Raw genomic sequence first — 21,820 nt, forward strand, 5'->3', positions numbered from 1 at the left:
TGGACATAATTTTGTTATGTACATTAACAATGACGAAGACTTTGCAATTTTTCAACGAGCCTATATGAAATTAATTAAGCCAAATACTGGTACGAAATTAATGAAAACTTCAGTAGTACTTCCCAACTTCCATCACCTCCCTTGAACTCAACATAGCCCTGTCAAAGCAAAAAGGAAAGTCCCCAGGTCTCGATCGTGTCTCCTACCAAATGCTAAAGAACCTCCACCCAGCAGTAAGACTCAGACTACGTGACCATTTAACAATATATTTAACAGCTTCATCCCACAACATTACAAGCTTAGTAAAATAATGCCAATTCACAAACCTAATACAGACAAAACATCCCTAAACTCTTATAGTCCCATATCCCTTAATTCATGCTTCGCTAAAAAAAATCATTGCAAATCGGCTATGGTGGTTTGTTTCCTACAACAATTTGATCGATAGTCGTCAAACTGGATTTCGAAAAGGGAAGTCAATATCAGACAATCTACTGGTTTTAGGTCACCTGATATCCTCTTCCTTATCAACGATGAATCACTTATCAGTGATCTCACTTGATTTTACAAAAGCGTTTGACAAAATTGGAATCCATACTGTTGTCGACGAACTACAGTCATGGAAATTCGGCCCTAAGATTATAAATTACTGCATTAATTTCATGAACAACAGAAAAGTCAAAGTCTATGCCAATAACCATTTTTCATTCACCCGCCCACAACACAACGGCATTCCCCAGGGTTCGCCACTCTCAGTAATTCTGTTCCTTCTCGCGTTTAACAAACTAAATCTAGTTATCCTTAATCACAAACAGTTCAACTTTTGCGCCTACGCCGACGATTATAACATATTTAAAAGGATAAACAAAGACACACAAATAAATATTGACCACTCAATGACATCCACTCTTGGTGTGAATACTCCGGCGCTGTCCTCTCACTCAACAAGGGCAAACATCATCATTTTTGTAAAAAACACTCCTGCCAACTTCGAATATCCACTATACTTGCACCAATAGACAATTCTAATACGTTAAAAATATTAGGAATAACATTTAAAAAGAAGTTTAACTGGACAGATCACGTAGCTAGCCTCGTCTCTTCCCTCTCAAATGGCCTCAATATCATAAAGTGCATATCGAGCAATAAGTTTAACTGCAATCACCTCAACATCTGAAACATTATTAAAGCGCTTATTTTGTCAAAAATCGACATCGGCTTACCCTTTTACGGTAATTGCACAACATCCACAATTAAGCCAATTAAAAGCATTGACCACTCTGCCATCAGATCAGCACTAGGTGCTTTTCGAACCACCCCTATCCATAACATTCTCTTCGAGTCTAACATGATGCCAATATCCAATATCCGAACCAAGTTTTGTATCTCCAAAACTATAAAACCCATCCTACTCTCCCATAACTCTCCGCTAAAATCTATAGTTACCAAAATATTAAAAAAAAGAAGGCAATTCCAAAGATTCCATCTGTCGTCCACAGAGCCTTGAATTCCGCCGTAGAACTTGGTTTACCAACCAAACCACCCATTTCAAAAAACCCATTAACCCACCTTGGTCGGATGTATCCAATTTGATAGATACAACTCTGCGTAAACTACCGAAAGCCACCACTCCACAACTAGTCTACCAGCAAAAGTTTGTCTAGTTCAAAAACAAATACCTGACCAGCACATTCATCTACACCGATGGTTCCAAAATTTCAGGCGCGACATCTTTTAGTGTAGTATCCAACGACATAAGCCAACAGCAACTACTACCATACTATAGCTCCATCTTCTCTGCCGAAATCAGTGCTATCTACAATGCATTCTTTTTGCTCAACACTCACCAAACTCTTCAGTAATCTGTTCCAACTCCCTGTCGGTGTTAAATGCTATAGCAAATCCCATCCACAATCAGACAAATTCTGTTAAAAAACTTTAACAAAATAACCATTAAATGGATCCCGGGTCACTGCGGCATACAAGGCAACGAAGTTGCTGGTGAAACCGCCAAAACCGGCTTTGCATTGCCCCTGACATTATACGACAACCTGAATATGTCAGATATGCTAAAACAAATTAAAAAACACTATAAAGAACTACAGACTTCTCTTTTTAACCAAACAAATACATATTACAAATCAAAAAATACAGATTAAAACCATATATACAATTATGGTCGACTCCAAGCTGACCTATTCATCCCACGTCATACCTTTACAAAAATTGTACGTCTTCGGTTAGGACACACTAACTTAACTCATAGCTATCTTTTTACTCGCCCTCCCACAACACCCTCTTGCCCCCTATGCAACAACGAAATAAGAACTCCTCGACACACTCTAATAGAATGTTCCTATCTCGATTCCATAAGATCGTCTCTCTTCACTTCCACAAACCCCTTACAATCCATATTTATCCCCAGCGCACCACAAATAAAAAAAAAAAAATAAGAAAGGTTATAAAATTCCTTAGCTCTAATAATATAATTAATGCAATTTAATAAGCTTGTAAACCTATAGATAAATGATGTTATGAATGTTATGTTAAGCTTAAGGCCACGTAGCTATAGCTTAATTTAAGTTCGCCTGTAAATTTTACATTATAGTCGAACATTTTATAATAATAATAATAAACTTTCCAACTTACCCACATATGCAAACTTTCATAAAAAAATATTAGAAATACATGAGACAACAATACACCAAGGTATTAAAAAGACTTATGACACCTTTAAAACGAAATACTACTTCCCAGACGCACAAAAACTTATTCAAAACATTATTAATAAATGTGAGATTTTTAATTTATGCAAAGCCGAGCACAGAAAAGTTGCTCTTCCGTTTGAAAAAACTCCAGAAACCAAAAATATTCGCGATAAATATGGTATAGATTATTACTTTATTGACCAACGTAAATTTTTAACATGCATCGACATTCATTCAAAATTCATTTCTATTATTGAAACATAAACCACAGATTGGATTGAAAGTAAAAAAGCTCTTCTTATGATAGGTAAACCGAAAACAATTAAAATGGATCAAGATCCTGGCCTAGTATCTAAATCATTACAAAATTGGTTACAAAAGGAAAATATTAATATTGAAATTACAACTAGCAAGAATGGTATAGCCGATATAGAAAGGGTACATAAAACAATCAATGAAAAACATAGAATTATTAATACACTTACGGACGCTGAAGATAAGTTAATGAACATAGAAAAGGCAACATACGCTTATAATCACGAAATAACCCATGATACCACAGGTAAAACTCCTGATGAAATATTTCTTTATGGAATAAAACCAAGTAAAAATATGCAAAAACAAAAAAAAACATAAGATAGATAAAATTAATAAAGACCGCGGAGAACATGAAGTTGATCTGGAATACACTAAAGTTGAAAAAGAAATGAAACGTGAAGCTAAATTAGTAAACCCATTCAAAAAGACATGAGCGTTAGAACAAAAAGACGAAAAGCACTGGCCAGAAACTAATAGGGGTCATCAAGTAGTAAAACACATAAGTAAATTTAAAAAAGCTGAAATGCAATTTTTCTCTCCTCATTCCAGGGAAATTGACAGTACTGATTGTGATAATGAAATTGATCATGATAGTGACATGGACGAAAAGACCATTGACAACAGCTCAACAAATTAGCATTACACCCATTACTTCGATCAACGGTTATTTACTTCTGAACACAGAGACTGTAAAAATACCTCTAAAGTATGAACATCATATGATTAAAATAAATCAAACCAAATACGAAAACCAATTTAAGAACGTACCAGACATTTCCTTAACATTGAAACAATTAATATATACACTTCTCACGCCTTTATCGGCGACGGCAGACATAAACAATATTCAAACATTTAAACAAGAACCCATTCGTCAGCGTAAAAGCTTTGGTCAATCCGAATTAATTAAACAAAAGATGCAGCCTAGAAACCGTTTCATCGCGCCACAGGTTTGACCAAACCAAAATTCTCAATCAAAGTCCACTTTCGCTGCTCACGTCGCTGTCACCGCTAAAAGCCATAGTTATAAGAATAATGCATTTTGTAAAATCAGTTTAACATTGTGGATCTAACTTGAAAGAACTTAACTAATAAAAACTCCGCTATATATTAAAATAAAAATAGGTTTTTTTTTATATATCCTGAAACAAAAAACATAATTTATATATATTATAAGCTATTGGAGAGGCGCATCCAATTACTGAAAACATTTCTAGCCCAGTTTCGGCCCACAGGTAGATGCCTAGAGCACTTTCAAAGAAATTAAATGCGGTGGAGACAATAAAATTCCTAGCACAATTAATACGCTTTCGGCTTGCGCTAAGCAGAAGGGTTGTATAATCATCGATTTTAGACCCTATCGTTGTTTTTGGCGATACTAACGATACTATCGAGAGTATCTATCATTTTTCAAGCTAAAAACAAGAAAGGAAGTTAACTTCGGCAAGCTGAAGTTTGTATACCCTTGCAATTATAGTTATTAAATTGAATTCGAAATTCCTAAAAATACAAAAAAAATATTTCCAATAGTAGAAGATAATATACAAGGGTGGTCAAAAGTATTTTCACAAAAAAAAGTTAAATATATTCATAATTTGAACTTACATCTTGTTAACTTTGGCATCAATGGAAAGGTAATTTAAATGCCGTTTGAATGATACAATACATTTCTTAACACATTCAGTACTTATTGAAAAGGACGAATTTGTGTGAAAATGTCCATTTTGAACTTTTTTCCTCGACTTGAAAACTTAAATTTTTTGATGCAAAAAGTTTCTTCAAACAAAAATAATAGTAACTGCAAAAAGAATTTTTCAAAAATCATTTTGCTTATATTTTTTTTGATCAAAAAATTTAAGTTTTCAAGTCGAGGAAAAAAGTTCAAAAAGGACATTTTCACACAAATTCGTCCTTTTCAATAAGTACTGAATGTGTTAAGAAATGTATTGTATCATTCAAACGGCATTTAATTTACCTTTCCATTGATGCCAAAGTTAACAAGATGTAAGTTCAAATTATGAATATATTTAACTTTTTTTTTGTGAAAATACTTTTGACCACCCTTGTATATTAAACAAGGAAGAACGCTATAGTCGAGTACCTCGACTATCAGATACCCGTTACTCAAAGGGAAATGGAGATATGCAAGCAGCAAAGCGAGATTAAAATGCGCCACCTACCGGCGGTAGACAGATTTAAGCGTTAAGGGCGTTAGAGTGGGCGTGGAAAATTTATTTTTGGATCAATCGATAGGTATTGACGACACCAATACATTTCAGTTAAAATTTCTTATCTAGCATGCAATTTGTGGGCGTCACAGGTTTTCGCGGTTTGTGGGCGTTTTAGTGGGCGTGGCAAACTTTTTTTTAGGTCAATCGATAGGTATTGTTGAGAACAATACATTTCAGTTAAAATTTTCTATCTAGCATCAAAACTGTAGGAGTTACAGTTTTGGGCGGTTTGTGGGCGTTAGAGTGGGCGTGGCAGTCTACTGAAACAAACTTGCGCTGCGTAAGAAGCTCAGGAATCTGTACGCCAAATCTCAATAGCCTAGCTCTCATAGTTTCCGAGATCTCAGTGTTCATCCGGACAGACAGACGGACAGACGGACAGACGGTCAGACGGACAGACGGTCAGACGGACAGACGGACAGACGGACAGACGGACAGACGGACATGGCTAGATCGACTCGGCTAGTGATCCTGATCAAGAATATATATACTTTATGGGGTCGGAAACGCTTCCTTCTGCCTGTTACATACTTTCCGACGAATCTAGTATACCCTTTTACTCTACGAGTAACGGGTATAAAAACACCGAAGCTATAATTTTTTTCATATTATTTTCCCACCAATTTTCCGATCGTTCCTATGGCAGCTATATGATATAGTCGTCCGATTTTGATAAAATTTAAATCAAAACTCAAAACTATTTAAAAAATGTTATTTCCAAGCTTAGAAGGTTATATGTTAAAAAACACCACAGATATAGTTTTTTAAAATTTGTTTTCCAATTATTCGTATGGGAGCTATAAGATATAGTTCTCCGATCCGGCTGTTTCCGACTTATATACTTCGTGCAAAAGAAAGAAGACTTTTGGGAAAGTTTCAGCCCGATAGCTTAAAAACTGAGAGACTAGTTTGCGTAGTAACGGACAGACAGACGGACATGGCTAGATCGACTCGTCTTGTGATGCTGATCAATAATATATATACTTTATGGGGTCGATAAGGTCTCCTTCACTGCGTTGCAAACTTTTGACAGAAAGCATTATATCCTCTGCACGGGTATGAAAATAAAACGAAATATTTATATTAACAAATCCGGAGTCGTATTTTGTTTTATTGGAAGCTGATAGGATATACATATATTAAACAAAAAATCAAGACTCCATATTAATAACTGCTTTAAAAAAATATTTAGGTTTCAAGTTCATTTAAAAAATTAGAAATTCATATTAACACACAAAAAAAAAAATATTATTATTTTAAAAAGCTTTTTTTGTCTTATGCATACTCTTCGGATCCAAAAAAAAAGTTTTACTTGTGAATCACCTTGTGAATCCCGTGGGCCATGTCCTCTTGCACAAGTGAAGAACAAGGGACACGCCATATACAATTGTTTGGGATGTCCCATTTCGAAGTTCCACAAGATCTCACTTGTTCCTCGACCTCATTTGTCGTATGTCCTGTCACGTGCCGGGGACACGTCCCACGTGAAATCACTTGTCTTGCCTTCCAATGAGTTTTTACTTATGAAATCACTTGCAAGTGACACGTCCCAAGTGAAATCACGCGTGAAATTCAAAATATTTCCAATGAGTTTTCACTTATAAAAATATAGAATTTAAAATACATACATTTTTATTTACTTTTAAATTCATTTTAATTAAATATTGTTATTTAAGTTTTCTGTCGAAGGACAATTATTGTTAGTAGGCCTAGTTTTATGTTACTTTATTGGCTTTTTACATTGGTCATCGCCTTCCTTAAAACTTGTCCGGGTCCTCCGAAACCTTGGCCAACGCTCCTAAAAAAATTTATGCGCATATGTTTAAAGATTTCATTTTATTTGTTTATTTGTATATTTACCTTTTAGAGCTGTGTTTAACTCTTTGCAGGATCTTTATTGCCACAAAACATTTCAGCATCCACTTTCGGCTAACGGAACCCATTGAATACCTTCAAAATTTACGTACTTTAAACTAAGATCAACGCACAACATCTTAAACTTATTTAACACTTACCTGACTTTATTATATTAACTTAAAGAAACGATTAAAGTAACTCTGCTGCGCACAATTTAAATGGATGCCTTTCTTTCAACCACTCAAACAGAATGCACCAAGAGTTCGTCTCACCCCTTTACTTCATTTCTTTTGTTTTCTCTTCGCCGTTGGCGCGTGCCACTGCACCTATACCCTTTCTAATGCGAAGAATATCCGACTTTTTAATTTTTACTTCTTAAGTTAGAAATACAATACGAATTTTTTGAAATGGTAATATTAAAATGATTTAAATATTTAAATCATTTTAACGGACTAAATTTCTATAACTAAACTAAAAAATTTAATTGTAATAAAAATTTATAATACGTAAACATAACATTATAAGTAAATTTAATTTACTTAATTTCACTATAATCAAATAATTTACTTTTTTAAAACAATGTTAATTTTTTTTTTCGATTTACAATAATGCTCCCAAAATATTAGGGCATTCACATGTCGCTGCGCCACGAAAATTTTTCCGCCGAAATATTAGTTGCTAGCCGAACATAACGGAGAGACGCAAAAGAAATAACAGATCGGCCGAAATTTGTCTCTGAGAGCGCCGAGTGCGGGCAGATTATAAGACAAAGAAAGAGAGGAAACCTCCAAATATCTGCACCTCTTTGTTGCATGATCGTTTTCGTAGGCAGTCCTCTACGCTGCGCCGACTTCTCTGCTAACGTCAACAGCGGCACAGCGATTTGGGCACAAAAAAAAAACAAAATAGCTTTTTGCATTGAGCCATGTCACCTCGTCCCTACTTCAGAACTGAAGGGTACGATTGGACTCTGTAGACGTTGCGGGAATAGTCATGTATCGCTTCGCCATTGTCTGCAGACCAACAGAGTCTTCTTCGCAGTTCTGTAAAAAACTTAAAAAGTGGATCAGTGGGAGAGCTTTCTCCTTCAGGAAGAATTGGTGGTGCTTGCAGTTGTTTGGGAAGTAGATTTTCAAAGGCCGCAAGCTTTGTTTCGATCTAACTCACAGCACTTTGAGCATTACTGCAGAGCAATATGGTAGATATCCTGGTAGCAGATTAGATAACATTTTTTGTAAAAGAAAATTGCATTTAATTTTACCCTCCAATGTTTTTAGATTAACAACGAAGTTGAGCGAATGTGCAAAGCATGGGATATGCGTTTTGTTTGAAAATGTGCATGAAAGTACAACGTTGGCTGCGTTATCTGTAACAATGGCGAAAACTTTATCAAAGAGATTCCATTCCTCTAAAATGTTTTGAACCGTTTCGGCAATTCATATGGCGTTATGGTTGAATTCCTTTTCCAATTTGGAAATTGGAAATTTGGAAAGAATTCATCAAAAATGAGATGTTATGGTTACATAGTAGTTATTAGCGGCTGAGGACAATCCGTCTGTTGTGATCGAAACGGAATCAGTTTTATCCAAAATGCCTTTTAATTTACCCGTTACTCGTAGAGTAAAAGGGTATACTAGATTCGTCGGAAAATATGTAACAGGCAGAAGGAAGCGTTTCCGACCCCATAAAGTATATATATTCTTGATCAGAATCACTAGCCGAGTCGATCTAGCCATGTCCGTCTGTCCGTCTGTCTGTCCGGATGAACGCTGAGATCTCGGAAACTATGAGAGCTAGGCTATTGAGATTTGGCGTGCAGATTCCTGAGCTTCTTACGCAGCGCAAGTTTGTTTCAGTAGAGTGCCACGCCCACTCTAACGCCCACAAACCGCCCAAAACTGTGGCTCCTACAGTTTTGATGCTAGAATAAAAATTTTAACTGAAATGTATTGTTCTCATCAATACCTATCGATTGACCCAAAAAAAAGTTTGCCACGTCCACGTTAACGCCCACAAACCGCAAAAACCTGTGACGCCCACAATTTCCATGCTAGATAAAAAATTTTGACTGAAATGTATTGGTCTCGTCAATACCCAATACGCCCACTCTAACGCCCATACCGCTTAAATCTGTCTACCGCCGGTAGGTGGCGCATTTTAATCTCGCTTTGCTGCTTGCATATCTCAATTTCCCTTTGGTCCCTTTAGCTGAGTAACGGGTATCTGATAGTCGAGGTACTCGACTATAGCGTTCTTCCTTGTTTTTGTCATCTTTTCTTTATATAAGTCAGGGACTAAAATATTGGTTGATTTACTTCTGGACGGTAAACGATATTTTGGTCCATAACGTTTAAAAGGTCGTAAAAGCGCCGGTTTTCAGCAATATAAAAGTGTTGTACGTCTATAGCAAGCAAATTCCTGCTTACGTTTGGACATTCTATCATATGGTAATGGATCAAGTAAAAACGTTGATATTTTCGCTGCGGGCTGCCTTTAAGCCCGTCATCATCGTTTTTGTGCATCCGTTTAAGGTGGTCAAATAGATTTGACGTATTTCCACTGGTCACATTCATTTTTCCGCATTTTTTTACATTTTGCCTAAAACTTATTGATTCTTAATAAGTGAGTCCACACCTCTGCCATACCTTTTTCTTGGTTTCCTGGCCATCATCTAAATATGTTTGTAAAATAATCTTATTTATTTCATTTTCACAATTGATGTATTTTGAATATACGTGCCTATTTAATAGGAAGTACTTATATACCTACATTTTATATGCCGAGCCACTGCTAGCACCACTGAACTACTAATAAAATGTATATCATTAGATCCCTGCAAGCAAAATGGCGATATTTCTATCGCCTGTCGTCCAGGAGTCACTTCTTAGTAACTTCTGCGCGATAGAAAGATGATAGTACACATTTTACAAAAACAAAATATACACGTGTCGCGTAGAAGTAACTTTTAAGTCACTTCTGGACGATAGAAAGACGATAGTACACATTTTACAAAAACAAAAAGGGTCGCGATGGCGAAGAAGTAACTTCTGAGACACTTCTGCGCGATAAAACGGCGATAGAACACATTTTACAAAAACAAAATATACACATAACGCTAGAAGTAACTTCTAAGTCACTTCTGAACGATAGAAAGGCGATAGTACACATTTTACAAAAACAAAAAGGGTCGGGTTCGCGAAGAAGTAACTTCTGAGACACTTCTGCGCGATAGAAAGACGATAGTAACCATTTTACAAAAACAAAATTAATGGAAAAAAACAAGCCATAAAATAGGTCGCGGTAATTTTTCGTTACCCCTTTTTTTCTGAAAATTTTTTGGTCTTCCTTTTGACCCACGCTATTATTTTTCGCCCGAGCGTCATTTCGTTGCGCGATTTGTCTGTGTACAGTGCGGTTTCAATTTTATGCGTTTTAAAAATATTGCTTTGTTTTTCTAAATGTTATTGATTGCTTAACATATTTAAATATCCACCTCAACAAAGGGTGCGAAATAACGTGCTTATCGTGAGCTGTACGATTATTTAAAGCTATTTACGGACAAGCTAGCTGTGGACATTACTTGGCGTGTAACTGCGGAGAAACCCATCATCCAACGATTCTCAACATATTTCATTGTAAAAGGAAATGTCTTCTAGTTTATTTTTACTTTGAACAAAAAATAATTTTTGTTTCTGTTTCCTTTAGAAATGGTTATTAATAAATTTCTTATGTCGACGGAGCTGGACCTAAATAACATTGACTTCGAGAAGTGTCGCCGAAGTGGCACATTTCTTCCCGAAGGGAGACACTTCCGCGATCCGAATGCGATATCGCGGACGATCGTTTTCATCTTCTAGAAGTCACTTAATAGCGCCTTCCGCGATAGAAAATGCTTGCAGGGATGTAGCCAATTTTTGAGTTTATAACGTATTCGCTTACACTAATCCTTCTTTAATTTTGTAGAATTGCAGTGTGCTCTTAAGGTGGAAAACTCTAATAAGCTCGCAGAAATATACCACAATATACTATTTTGTTTTTCAAATATACTATTTATGGTATATATTGAGAAAATAAATATTCAGGGTATTCCCTAAACTGTTGAATTGCCGAATCTTTGAATTTTGGTCAGCTGTTAATCAGCTGTTCCATACAAAGTCAACTATCAAAAATTTCAGCAATTCAACCGCCTCTGGGCTGTTGAAATTTTTGTGGAATTGCTGAAAACCAGAGTTGTCGCTGTTCTTAACTTAAAGTAAGAGGGTAACTCTGGTCACTTGAAAACATGGGGGAAGAGGCATGACAAACAAATTTTAAAAATTAAATAAAATATGCAAACAAAAGATATCGGATAGGATGTTGCCTGTTAGCAGTTCTAATAGTTTAATTTTTTGGCTTATTTTCGGCCATTTCCTTAATTTTAAGCATAATTTTTGGTAAACACAGCCTGACATTTTGAAAATCTAACAAACAGCTGATACAACAGCTGACATCTTAACATTGAAAATTTAACAGGAAACTTTTAGGGTCGTGCCCTTATCCTCATCCACCATCTACCATCCGATAACAGCTGATCTGAAGACCTGTCGCTAATCAAACCAAACCTGTTGCCTCTGCTCCTCCCATTTTCAAATGTGAAACTCTGATTCTCATAAAGCACATACACAATCTACGATCCGATAACATCTGAACTGGCTAGTCGAACCAAGCCTGTTGTTTCTGCGCCTTTCATTTTTAATTGTTCCCTGTCATCATTGTTTACGTTCTCGTAGTGAATGTTTCAATTTCTACTGTCAAGAAGACCTCAGAGTTGCACCGAACAAACATCGCCTTACTATCGCATAAAAGAGTCCGTCAAATTTGGATGGGGAACTAACTGGGAAATTTTCGGAACGGCAAAACCTTATGGAGCATCCGTTTAACGGATGGTAGGTGGTGGATGGGTCTTTATGGAAAGACGCTATAAGTGTCATTAATTGTGGTCCCAAGGACTGTACCCCGTTTGTTTAGTTTGTGTAAATTTAAAAGTAAACTGCGGCATACCTTAGGCCGGCTATCGGGAGTGTCAGTGAGCTGGACCTGGCTGGGCAGTTCGCATAAATTCTGTGTTAATTTACTTAGCACTTCGCTAAGTCCCTATGAAGCCCTCGCTCTCGAAAAAAGGAGAACTTATTAAATTCTGAAGGCTAGAGGGAAAAGTGGTTAACTATTGGACTATTGGAACGAACCTGGCTCGAGCGTCGTGGCCAGGAGCAGCGTCGGTAGGCAGAGTAGCAGGATTCGCACTTCCATCAGGTTCAGGGGCCGCCGCAGACGCAGCACCATCCGTGGAAGCACCATTGGCATCCTTTCTCGATTCGCCGGGCCGTTACCTTCCTGTGGCAGTTTCTACTGCGGCCTCTTTCAAGACCTACTGTCCACAATCTATGTCCTGGGCCCCAAGGAGGTACTGCCTCATCGATGAGCGTGCGGAACGTATTGTCTAGCTGGTTAGTTGGTTCCTTATTAGGGTTAATGGGTCTTTGAATGAATGCGCAGAATCCTTTCAGTTGCGGCAACCACACAATGCCTTCATCGCCGGCGCACATATGCCTCAACGGGTTCTGTTGCTAGTAAGTGCGATGCGATGCTGTGCTGGTAAATGGTGATCCGATGTGCAGCGCTAGCTTTTTTGGCTTTTTTCCCTAGCTATCAATGCCTCGTTGTCCTGCGAGTTACGATGCCACCTGCTCCTCGCACACGTCACAAATTTTCAGCTCGTCGCCCGTTTCTTTCTTTCGGTCTTACTTCTCTGTCGGCTGTGTTCGGAAAAGAAATGGCATGCTCTTTATCATTTTTCATGTCAGTGCTTGTTAGCACATTAGGCCACGGCGGGGCACGTGTAGCCCTGACTGACTCTATTTTGTATTGTGTGGCTGGTAAAATTAACGCTCTCCTTTTCATGAAATTACATTAAATTTGCTGTAGTGGATGTTGTGTGCCCCCTCACCTTCTGTCGAGAACAATGTCAGAAGCGTGGTGCCGATGATGAATCGTTTCCAAAGTAATGTCTTCAGAGGGGCTCACTTCAGCCTGCGGCCTGCGATATGAGCTGAAAGGCAGATAGTAGAGCAAAAGAAAGCCTGAGTATGAGATGGCTGGGTAAATAACAAGTTCGTCGAAATAAGTATGCCTTTGGTAAACTAACTGCCTCGCCAAATTAAAATTGCAATGCCCACACCCAGAAAAAATATGGATCTAGAACCTTTTATATAAGGAATCATAGACTTATTTTAAGTCTATAATGATTAAGGCCATGAACAGTCTAATATGTATATAGGCCAACGTATGAAAAATGTTGAACATTAAAATTTTCAGGATTCGAGCCCGGGTCAAAAAAACCGGGGGCTGACACAATTCCGCTGGGTCACGCCCTTGTTATATTTTCGAGTGGCTAAATGCCTTTATAAGTTTAGATGAAAATCTGAATGATAAAAATGTTCATATTATGGACTATATTTTAGACCGTCCATGGCGTGTGTAGCCACACATTACACAATACAAAGGTACACATTTTGAATTCAAATAGTCAAAAAATAAAGCAATACTAAAGCAACAATTTTTTTTAAAGAAACGACAAAATGTATTTTTTTTGAAAATTGTTGACTATTATTATTGTAAAGGTATTTATGTGCGTATTGCAAAACACTGCACTTTAGAGAGAGAGAAAAAAAGTTTGTTTTAATATTTTATTTTCAGAAAATGTGGCTATGGATATGTGCTTTTTTAAGGTAATGGTATATTTTTCCCACTGTTGATTCCTTAAATTGTATAGTCTTAAATTAATCATTTAAGGCCATTTTTACTATTTTTAAGTCCACAATGGCCCAGATTGGTCCAGATTGGAATATGCTTCGTTTGTCTGGAGTCCGACAGGAACTACACACATCAATCGTATTGAGCGTGTTCAAAAAAAATTCCTATCTTTTGCCCTTCTTTCTCTAAACTTTAATGACCCGGTTCCCTCTTACTCTGCGAAATGTCGTCTTGTGCACCTTTCTTCCCTACAAGATCGTAGAACAACTAGCGCACTAGCTTTTATTTGTGACCTGCTGTCCTCCAAAATAGACTGCCCTGCATTGCTGAGTAGCATAGGCTTTTCCGTACCTGGTAGGTCTTTAAGGTCATTTGAACCTTTTTTTATTCCGGCATATAGAGCTAACTATGCTTTTAATGAGCCTCTGTGTAGAGCCTTGTTATACTGGAACAAACTTCCATCTCACATGCGGCTGGACCCATGCTCCCCTAGGGAATTAATTAAGAAACCCCTTTACAATTACCTTTCGTCCCTTAGTATTTAGTTTAGTAATAGACAAGTAGCCAGTTAAGGTACCAACTGTTGGCGAAATAAATAAATAAATAAATAAATAAAACTCAAATTTCAGGCAATTTAGTCCATGTTTCCTTAAATCTGGGAAATATTTCTGAGTTCATGATCAGATTCATTCTCGACTTGCTTCCAATTGCGCTGCCCGATCTCAGATTCGGGAGCAGAGGCTTCTATTCATTTGCATATAAAATAAAAGGAGCGAGTGCGACCGAGATTATGCAAAATGGCCATCCAGTCACCGCTGGAATGAACCAAAAATTGGGCGGAAAGAAATGGACACCGGCACCAGGACTGAGTCGAGGGCTTTTCATAAATTTGTATTTATTTGTTCGCACGCTTGTGTGACTTTATTTAAATTTTTATACTGAGACGCAAAGAGCTCCGAAAACTTAGCCAAAGTGTTGTGACTTGTCATAATTTTTATCTGCAGCAAGGATGGATCTGTGTTTTAAGTCTGTTTTTTTATTATTTCTTTAAGTTTTACAGGTATTTTATACTTATGACGTTGTTTGTATTTCTGACCCAGGGAAGTTCCTCAATTCTGCGGTTTCATTGACCGAGTTTATTCAACTCGCTGCGTAAATAGCACTAATGAATCCAAATTTCGCAAAGCGCTGTGCATATAAATTAAAATTGAAACTCGGCCGCAGAATTGCCAAAGCGTTCGTTCATTTTAATTACAGAACTATGTGGCTTTTTGAGCTCGGCGATTTTGAATTTCTGATTTACCTTGCAGCCCGCAAGTATGCCATGGTATTTAATTAACGCCGCTGCACTATGGGGAATTTGCCCACTTTTTGTGGCATTAATTAATAACTTAAAAACGAAGCAACCTTTAAAAGTTTTGTTTTTAAAATTAAGTATATAAAATTTAAAGGAAGTAAATTAAAAAAAGATGGGTGTGGTTCCGCCTTTTTAAAAAAAAATAATTTTTTCTTCTTAATCAAATAAAAAAAGTTCTTGATATTTTTTTTAAAGACCAAACTGATTTTTAATGATAAATTTTGGCGTTCTTATCTAACATTTTTTTAGTGAAATTGTAATTGTTTGTATTAAAATAAAATACTAAAATCCTATATATCAACGTTAAGTAAGTCAAATGATGTTGTAAAATAATTTTAAAATAATCGTTATTTAAAAAGAAATTTAGTTGATATTGATGTTATCCTGATGCATTCTGATAAACAAAACCTATTTTAACGACTATTAAAAAATGGGTTTTGGCCAAAAAAAAGTGGTCAAATTCCCCATAGTGCGCTGCTCTCATGGACAAACATTAGCAAATGTCATGAAGCCCGAATTTATAGCTCACTCGTGTACAATTCACTTAAATTGATAATACCGTAAGGGCGGTCTCAGGGGTGGCAAATAGTTGCTATTTGATGCCACATTGCTTCTTTCGTTCGCATATCGCATCATGGCAAATGCAGCAGCTTAGAGTAATTCAGAGAGTAAATGTTATGCCAGAGGAATGCTTGTTTATGTATATGTGTTCCCCGAGTGCGATTGTGAATACAGCTCTACACAACTATGCTCTTAAATGCAGTCACGAACATACATAGCGGCGTACATACTATTATCTTGACACAATGGTGCCATAAAACTTAAAGACCGCCCGTCTGTTTTGCCTTTGCCTTTACCTATGCATTTGCCTTTGCATTTTGAGGGCAATTGCTGAAGGACATGGCATTTGCCTTCGTCTCCTTCTGACCCTTTTTCTCCCCTCCCCCAGTTTCTTTTTGTTTTTGATTCTGCTTCTGATTTCTTCGGTCCTTTCCTTACTCCCGTGATGCCGTCATGCTTTTGGTTCTTTCTTTCTATCGGCTCTTTGAAGGTTATATGGAATTTGTAATAAGCTACAAACCGAAAAAGCTGATGTCATGAGGTTAGTTGCTGTGGCTCAAGTTTTAAGCTTCAATCATGTGCGCTCCCTTTGTTTTTCCTATCTTTGCTGTTGACCTCATACTTCATTTTGCAGCTTTTGATTAGCCCGTCATCTGAGTATGGCTATAGTTGAATCTCTGCTTGACCACGTTGCAAATGCACTCGTATGGTGAGGTGAGCCCGGTCGTATTGTTATTGCTTCCGGTTGCCCGGGGACTTGGATAATAACTGACAATTAGGAAGACAAAAGCTGGCTCCATGGCGCTTATTAAAGAATATACAGAAAATTTCTATAATATATATAAGGGTCGAAGATTGAAAAGATTTTAAGAGTTGATTTTGTCTCAAACATATCTAATATCAAGAAAGTTTGACCATTGGATGTGCCAAAAATTAATTTCCGATTAATGGTTCAAACCGGCCCGTTCCGACTTATTCACTACCTGCAATAGAAATAAAACTTTTAAGAAGTGTTCGTCGGACGGACAGACGGACGTGACTTGATCGGTTCGATGCTGATCAAGTATACATGTACTTCATGGAGTCGGAAACGTGTCCTTAACTGCGTTGCAACCTTCTGACTCAAATCATTATACCCTCTTCAAATTTTTTTTTTTAAATTAAAAAAAAATTATACCTTTGGTATTTTTTGACATAACCTTAAAATATCATTGTTTTACCATTTCAAAATAACAAAAAATATTTTTTAAAAATCGGACGACTTTACTATACAGCTGCCATTGGAAGGATCGGATAATAAATGTTAAAATAAATCAAATACCGTTATATTTCGTTTTCGGTAAACACTTGCGGTAGTTAATTAAAATGCATTACCTTAATATTTCTGACATTTGTTCTTATACCCATTACTCGTAGAGTAAAAGGGTACTAAAAAGTACTAGATTCGTCGAAAAGTATGTAACAGATAGAAAAAGCTTTTCCGACCCTATATTCTTGATCGGGATCACTAGCCGAGTCGATCTAGCCATCTCCGTCTGTCCGTATGAACGCTGTAATCTCGGAAACTGTAAAAGTTGCAATACTAGGATTAGGCATGCAGATTCTAGAGATTCCTGCAAGCTTAATTCGTCAGTGTGCCACGCCCACTCTGACGCCCACAAGCCGCCAAAAACTGTGGCTCCTACAGTTTAAGTGCTACAAAAAAATTTTAACTGAAATGTATTGGTCTCGTCAATACCTATCGATTGATCCAAAAAAAGATCCACGCCCACTGTAACGCCCACAAGCCTACCAAACATGTGGCGCCCACAATTTTCATGCTAGATAAAATATTTTAACTGAAATGTATTGTTTTCATCAATACCTCTCGATTGACCCAAAAAAATGTTGCCACGCACACTCTAACGCTTACGAACCGCCCATAAACTTCAATGAACGCTGAATCTAATGCTCTCCAAATGATTTCCCAAATTTCCTATTAAGCATGTATCAGACGGCCGCGCAATGAACTGCACCTAGCACGCATTCGCAAAAAAAATGTAAATTAGATTTTGTTCTTATTATCAATAATCATGTATATGCCAAAAACTATTCAAGTCGGACCATTTATTAAAAAGTTATAGCCAAACAACAATAGCTAATTTGCAAGTCACTGTGGACGGCAGTCTACCTAGTGACGAAGCGCACAAAGAGGGTGTGCGAAGGCGACTACTGTATATATACACGAAGAAATTAAAATCTACTGTGATCGTCCGATGCTACAAGTAATACATCAATCGAAAGGTATTGCAAGAACTACATTATTGCTTCACAAGATTTAAAAAAAAGACCGATGAAAGTCTGAAAGTTAAAATTTAAATAATTGTATCTGTTGGGGCCGTTGGAAATAAACGTACAAGTTGTTTTCTTACTTAAAGTACGCGTCGAATGACACCTCATCGATGCTCTGTTCAAAAGTTATTCGCAAAACAAGATTTTGGAGGACTTCTCAAAATAAAAATTTTATTTTGTTTGTCAGTTTGTTAGTTTGTTCCAAACGTAAAACAGGTATAAATAGCAAAATTTGTAAACTACTAAAGCTACAGACTTGTGCTATGTCGTAAGATACTTATTTTATTACTTTGTACGCATTTCTAACATGATTTCTCTAAATACCATCTTCTAAAAATTATGGCAAAAGTTTTTTGACTCTGATTTTTTTAAGCTTATTTTTAGTGTCTCAAAAAGCGCTCTAACAATTTTGGGTTTATCCTCAAAGTGTATAGCCCTTGAGATTTCTCAACTTTAGACATACAAAACGTTGATGTAAAAAGTCACGTTTCAAAGTTATAAATCAACAAGGATGGCAACATTTACCAGTTCAGAACATAAAACACTGACTGATTTTTGCGTTTTTGGTATAAGGCAGTAAAAGAATAAAGTTCCTTTAACTTTTTCTCTTCAACAGCATATTCCGCGTTGGTTGAAAATTGGAAAAAAGATTCCAAACAAGAAAAGAAGTTAACTTCGGCAAGCCGAAGATTGTATACCCTTGCAGCTATAATTGTTAAATTTTAAAATACAAAAAATGATATTCCCAATAGTATAAGATATTATGTCAAGAAACAGCGAAGCTATAATTTGTTTCATATTATTTTCCCACCAATTTTCCGATCGTTCCTATGGCAAATCGTCCGATTTTGATAAAATTGAACTCGAAATTTAGAACTAATTAAAAAATGTTATTTTCAAGTGCAGGGTTATATGTTAAAAAACACCGAAGATATCATTTCTTTCTTATTAATTTCCCACCAATTTTCCGATCGTTCCTATGGCACGCAATTTTGTTTCAGTAGAGTGCCACGCCCACTCTAACGCCCACAAACCGCCCAAAACTGTGGCTCCTACAGTTTTGATGCTAGAATAAAAATTTTTACTGAATTGTAATGTTCTCATCAATACCTATCGATTGACCAAAAAAAAGTTTGCCACGCCCACCCTAGCGCCCATAAGCCGCGAAAACCTGTGACGCCTACAATTTTTATGCTAGATAAAAAAATTTAACTAAAATGTATTGGTCTCGTCAATACCTGTCGATTGGTCCACCTTGCACCTTGCTGATATAAACTTGCGCTGCGCAGGAAGCTCAGGAATCTGCATACCAAGTCCCAATTTTCTAGCTTTTGTAGTTTCCGAGATCTCAGCGTTCATCCGGACGGACAGATAGAGGGACATGGCTAGATCGACTCGGCAAGTGATCCTGATCAAGAATATATACATTTTATGGGGTCGGAAACGCTTCCTTCTAACTGTTACATACTTTCTGACGAATCTAGTATACCTCTTTACCCTACGAGTAACGGGTATGAAAATGGCTCCAACTTAAAAAAAATTAATTGTTATACTTTTGCATAGGGTGTTAAGATTTCAGTCAGAAGTTTGCTACGCAGTGAAGGAGACGTTCCGACCCCATAAAGTATATATATTCTTGATCAGCATCTAGCACTAGACAAGTCGATCTAGTCATGACCGTCTGTCCGACCGTTTTTACGAAAATTAGTCTCTCAGTTTTAAAGCTATCGGGCTAAACCTTTTCTAAAGGTCTTCTTCCCTTTGCACGAAGTATATAAGTCGGAACCAGACGGATCGGACAACTATATCTTATGGCTCCCATAGGAATAATACAAAAAAAAAATGTTTTGAAAAAATATCTTTTGTGTTTTTTAACATATAACCTTCTACGCTTGGAAATAACTAATTTTACTTAGTTTTGAATTTCGAATTTAATTTTACCAAAATCGGACGACTATATCACATAGCTGCCAAAATTAATAAGAAAATAATATGAAACAAATCATAGCTTCGGAGTTTTTTGAGATATATCAATAACAGTTTTTTGTAGTTTTAAGAATTTCGAAATCGGTTTAATAATTATAACTGCATGGGTATACAAACTTCGGCTTGCCGAAGTTAACTTCCCTTCTTGTTTATGTAGATAATGATGTTTTGTTTTCTTTATTTGTTGTTACTTTAACGGTGACGGTTAATAATTGTTCTGTTTGTGCTTAGATTAATAGCTGTGTATTTGTGGCCTGTCTGCAAGTGTTCTTTGTATGATCTTCAGATTCAGATATAATTCAATATATTCGAAATATGCATTTTTATTTTTTTTAAATATGTATGCATGTGTATTATGTAGGGCGCAATAAGCACAGTTGATGTTAAAAAGAAGCCGCAGAACGGAATTTACCGCTTGATAGAGAAATGAGGCCGAAGCGAAGTGTGTCCATTTTTTTCAAAAATAAAACGCGATGATGAGGAGTTGGCTGACGTTGTAGCTAGTAAAACCTTCCCGATTCCCACAGAGCACATCCACCATCTACCATCCGATAACAGCTGATCTGGCTAACGAGCCAAGCCTCTTGCTTCTGCGCCTTCCACTTTAGATTGTTCCCTGTCATTATTGTTTACGTTCTCGTAGTGAATGTTTCAATTTCTACTGTCAAGAAGACCTCAGAGTTGCACATAACAAACATCGCCTTACTATCGCATAAATCCGTAAAATTTGGATGGGGAACTAACTGGGAAAGTTTCGGAACGGAAAAACCTTATGGACCATCCGTTCAAAGGATGATAGATGGTGGATGGATCCCCGTGGGAAGACAGTCAAATTAGCAAAGTTTCCCCGATTGATGTAAATCAAGCAACGAAAGACGAGGGCGTTGCTGTTGTCCCCGAATAAGTCTTAAAAAAATTCTAGACGACTCTGACATTAAAAAATGTTCTTCATTTTTAATTATTCTTGGAGCCAAATTGACGTGTGGACTGACGACTCCATTATATAAAGGGGGAAGTTATAATTGATTGTCTTTTGTCCATGAAATCGATGAAAGACGCGCCCTGCACAGGTTCGTTAAAAGAATATATACGTTTAAAGGTTGAATTTAACTTTCGTTTCCCATTGCCAAGGTTTTAATATACGCGAAAAATAGGGGCTATATTGAATGATTTCGAGCGTGACCACGAAATTGTAACCGACCGGGGTCGGGACTGTTTGCAGCAAGCTGGTGAAATACTTAAAAAATCAGGTCAATCAAGTGTCTTTAAAAAGTTTTTGACAGATTCGGTGGAATACCGTTTACTACTTGATGAAGTCACTAGAAATTAATTGGATTGAAAAAAACAGGAATTCTAGAAGATAAAGATCAGACGTGCAGAATTGAGGAAGTAAATAATAATAATATAGGGTACATTGTCCGTCTTTTTAAAAAGGTTTCAAAAAACTGGAAGCTTCAAAGCGCCCAACAATCCATTGTACTCTTCAAAAACGTAAATTTGTTTAAAAAAACGCCAGGTCGACTAAGTGAAATAATATAATGAGTCAAGGGCGGACGCTCTAGCAGTTGGACAGTTGCGGACAATCGGGACACTAGACCTACATACATGTTTTTATGAACGGTGTTGCTAATTTAACAACGGCGGTCTCCCTATTTTTGGCAAGGCATAATAACATCTAA

At 36.8% G+C, this 21,820-nt stretch overlaps 1 protein-coding gene and 1 long non-coding RNA gene across 15 annotated transcripts in view; both read right to left on the minus strand.

The window, feature by feature from the left end:
- dpr12 (defective proboscis extension response 12) overlaps positions 1 to 21,820 on the minus strand; it is a 348,744-nt gene that overhangs the window by 28,112 nt on the left and 298,812 nt on the right. For 10 of the 14 annotated variants that reach the window (XM_070998459.1, XM_070998458.1, XM_070998451.1 and 7 more), the window contains one exon: positions 12,340 to 13,202. The exons of 2 other annotated variants lie outside the window; for them this stretch is intronic. In XM_070998459.1, the coding sequence (XP_070854560.1) occupies positions 12,340 to 12,457 (118 nt within the window). In that variant the 5' untranslated portion in view covers positions 12,458 to 13,202. The remainder of the gene's footprint in view (positions 1 to 12,339; positions 13,203 to 21,820) is intronic. 2 more of the 14 variants (XM_070998454.1, XM_070998455.1) reach the window with 1 other exon arrangement.
- On the minus strand, positions 6,301 to 7,604 carry LOC136117733 (uncharacterized). The gene is made up of 3 exons (XR_010655282.2): positions 7,273 to 7,604; positions 7,118 to 7,207; positions 6,301 to 7,055 (listed from the first exon to the last, which is right to left on the minus strand). It is a non-coding gene; the product is annotated as an uncharacterized lncRNA (long non-coding RNA).

This window comes from Drosophila suzukii (assembly GCF_043229965.1).
Source record: "Drosophila suzukii chromosome 2 unlocalized genomic scaffold, CBGP_Dsuzu_IsoJpt1.0 scf_2c, whole genome shotgun sequence".
Taxonomy (NCBI): domain Eukaryota; kingdom Metazoa; phylum Arthropoda; class Insecta; order Diptera; family Drosophilidae; genus Drosophila; species Drosophila suzukii.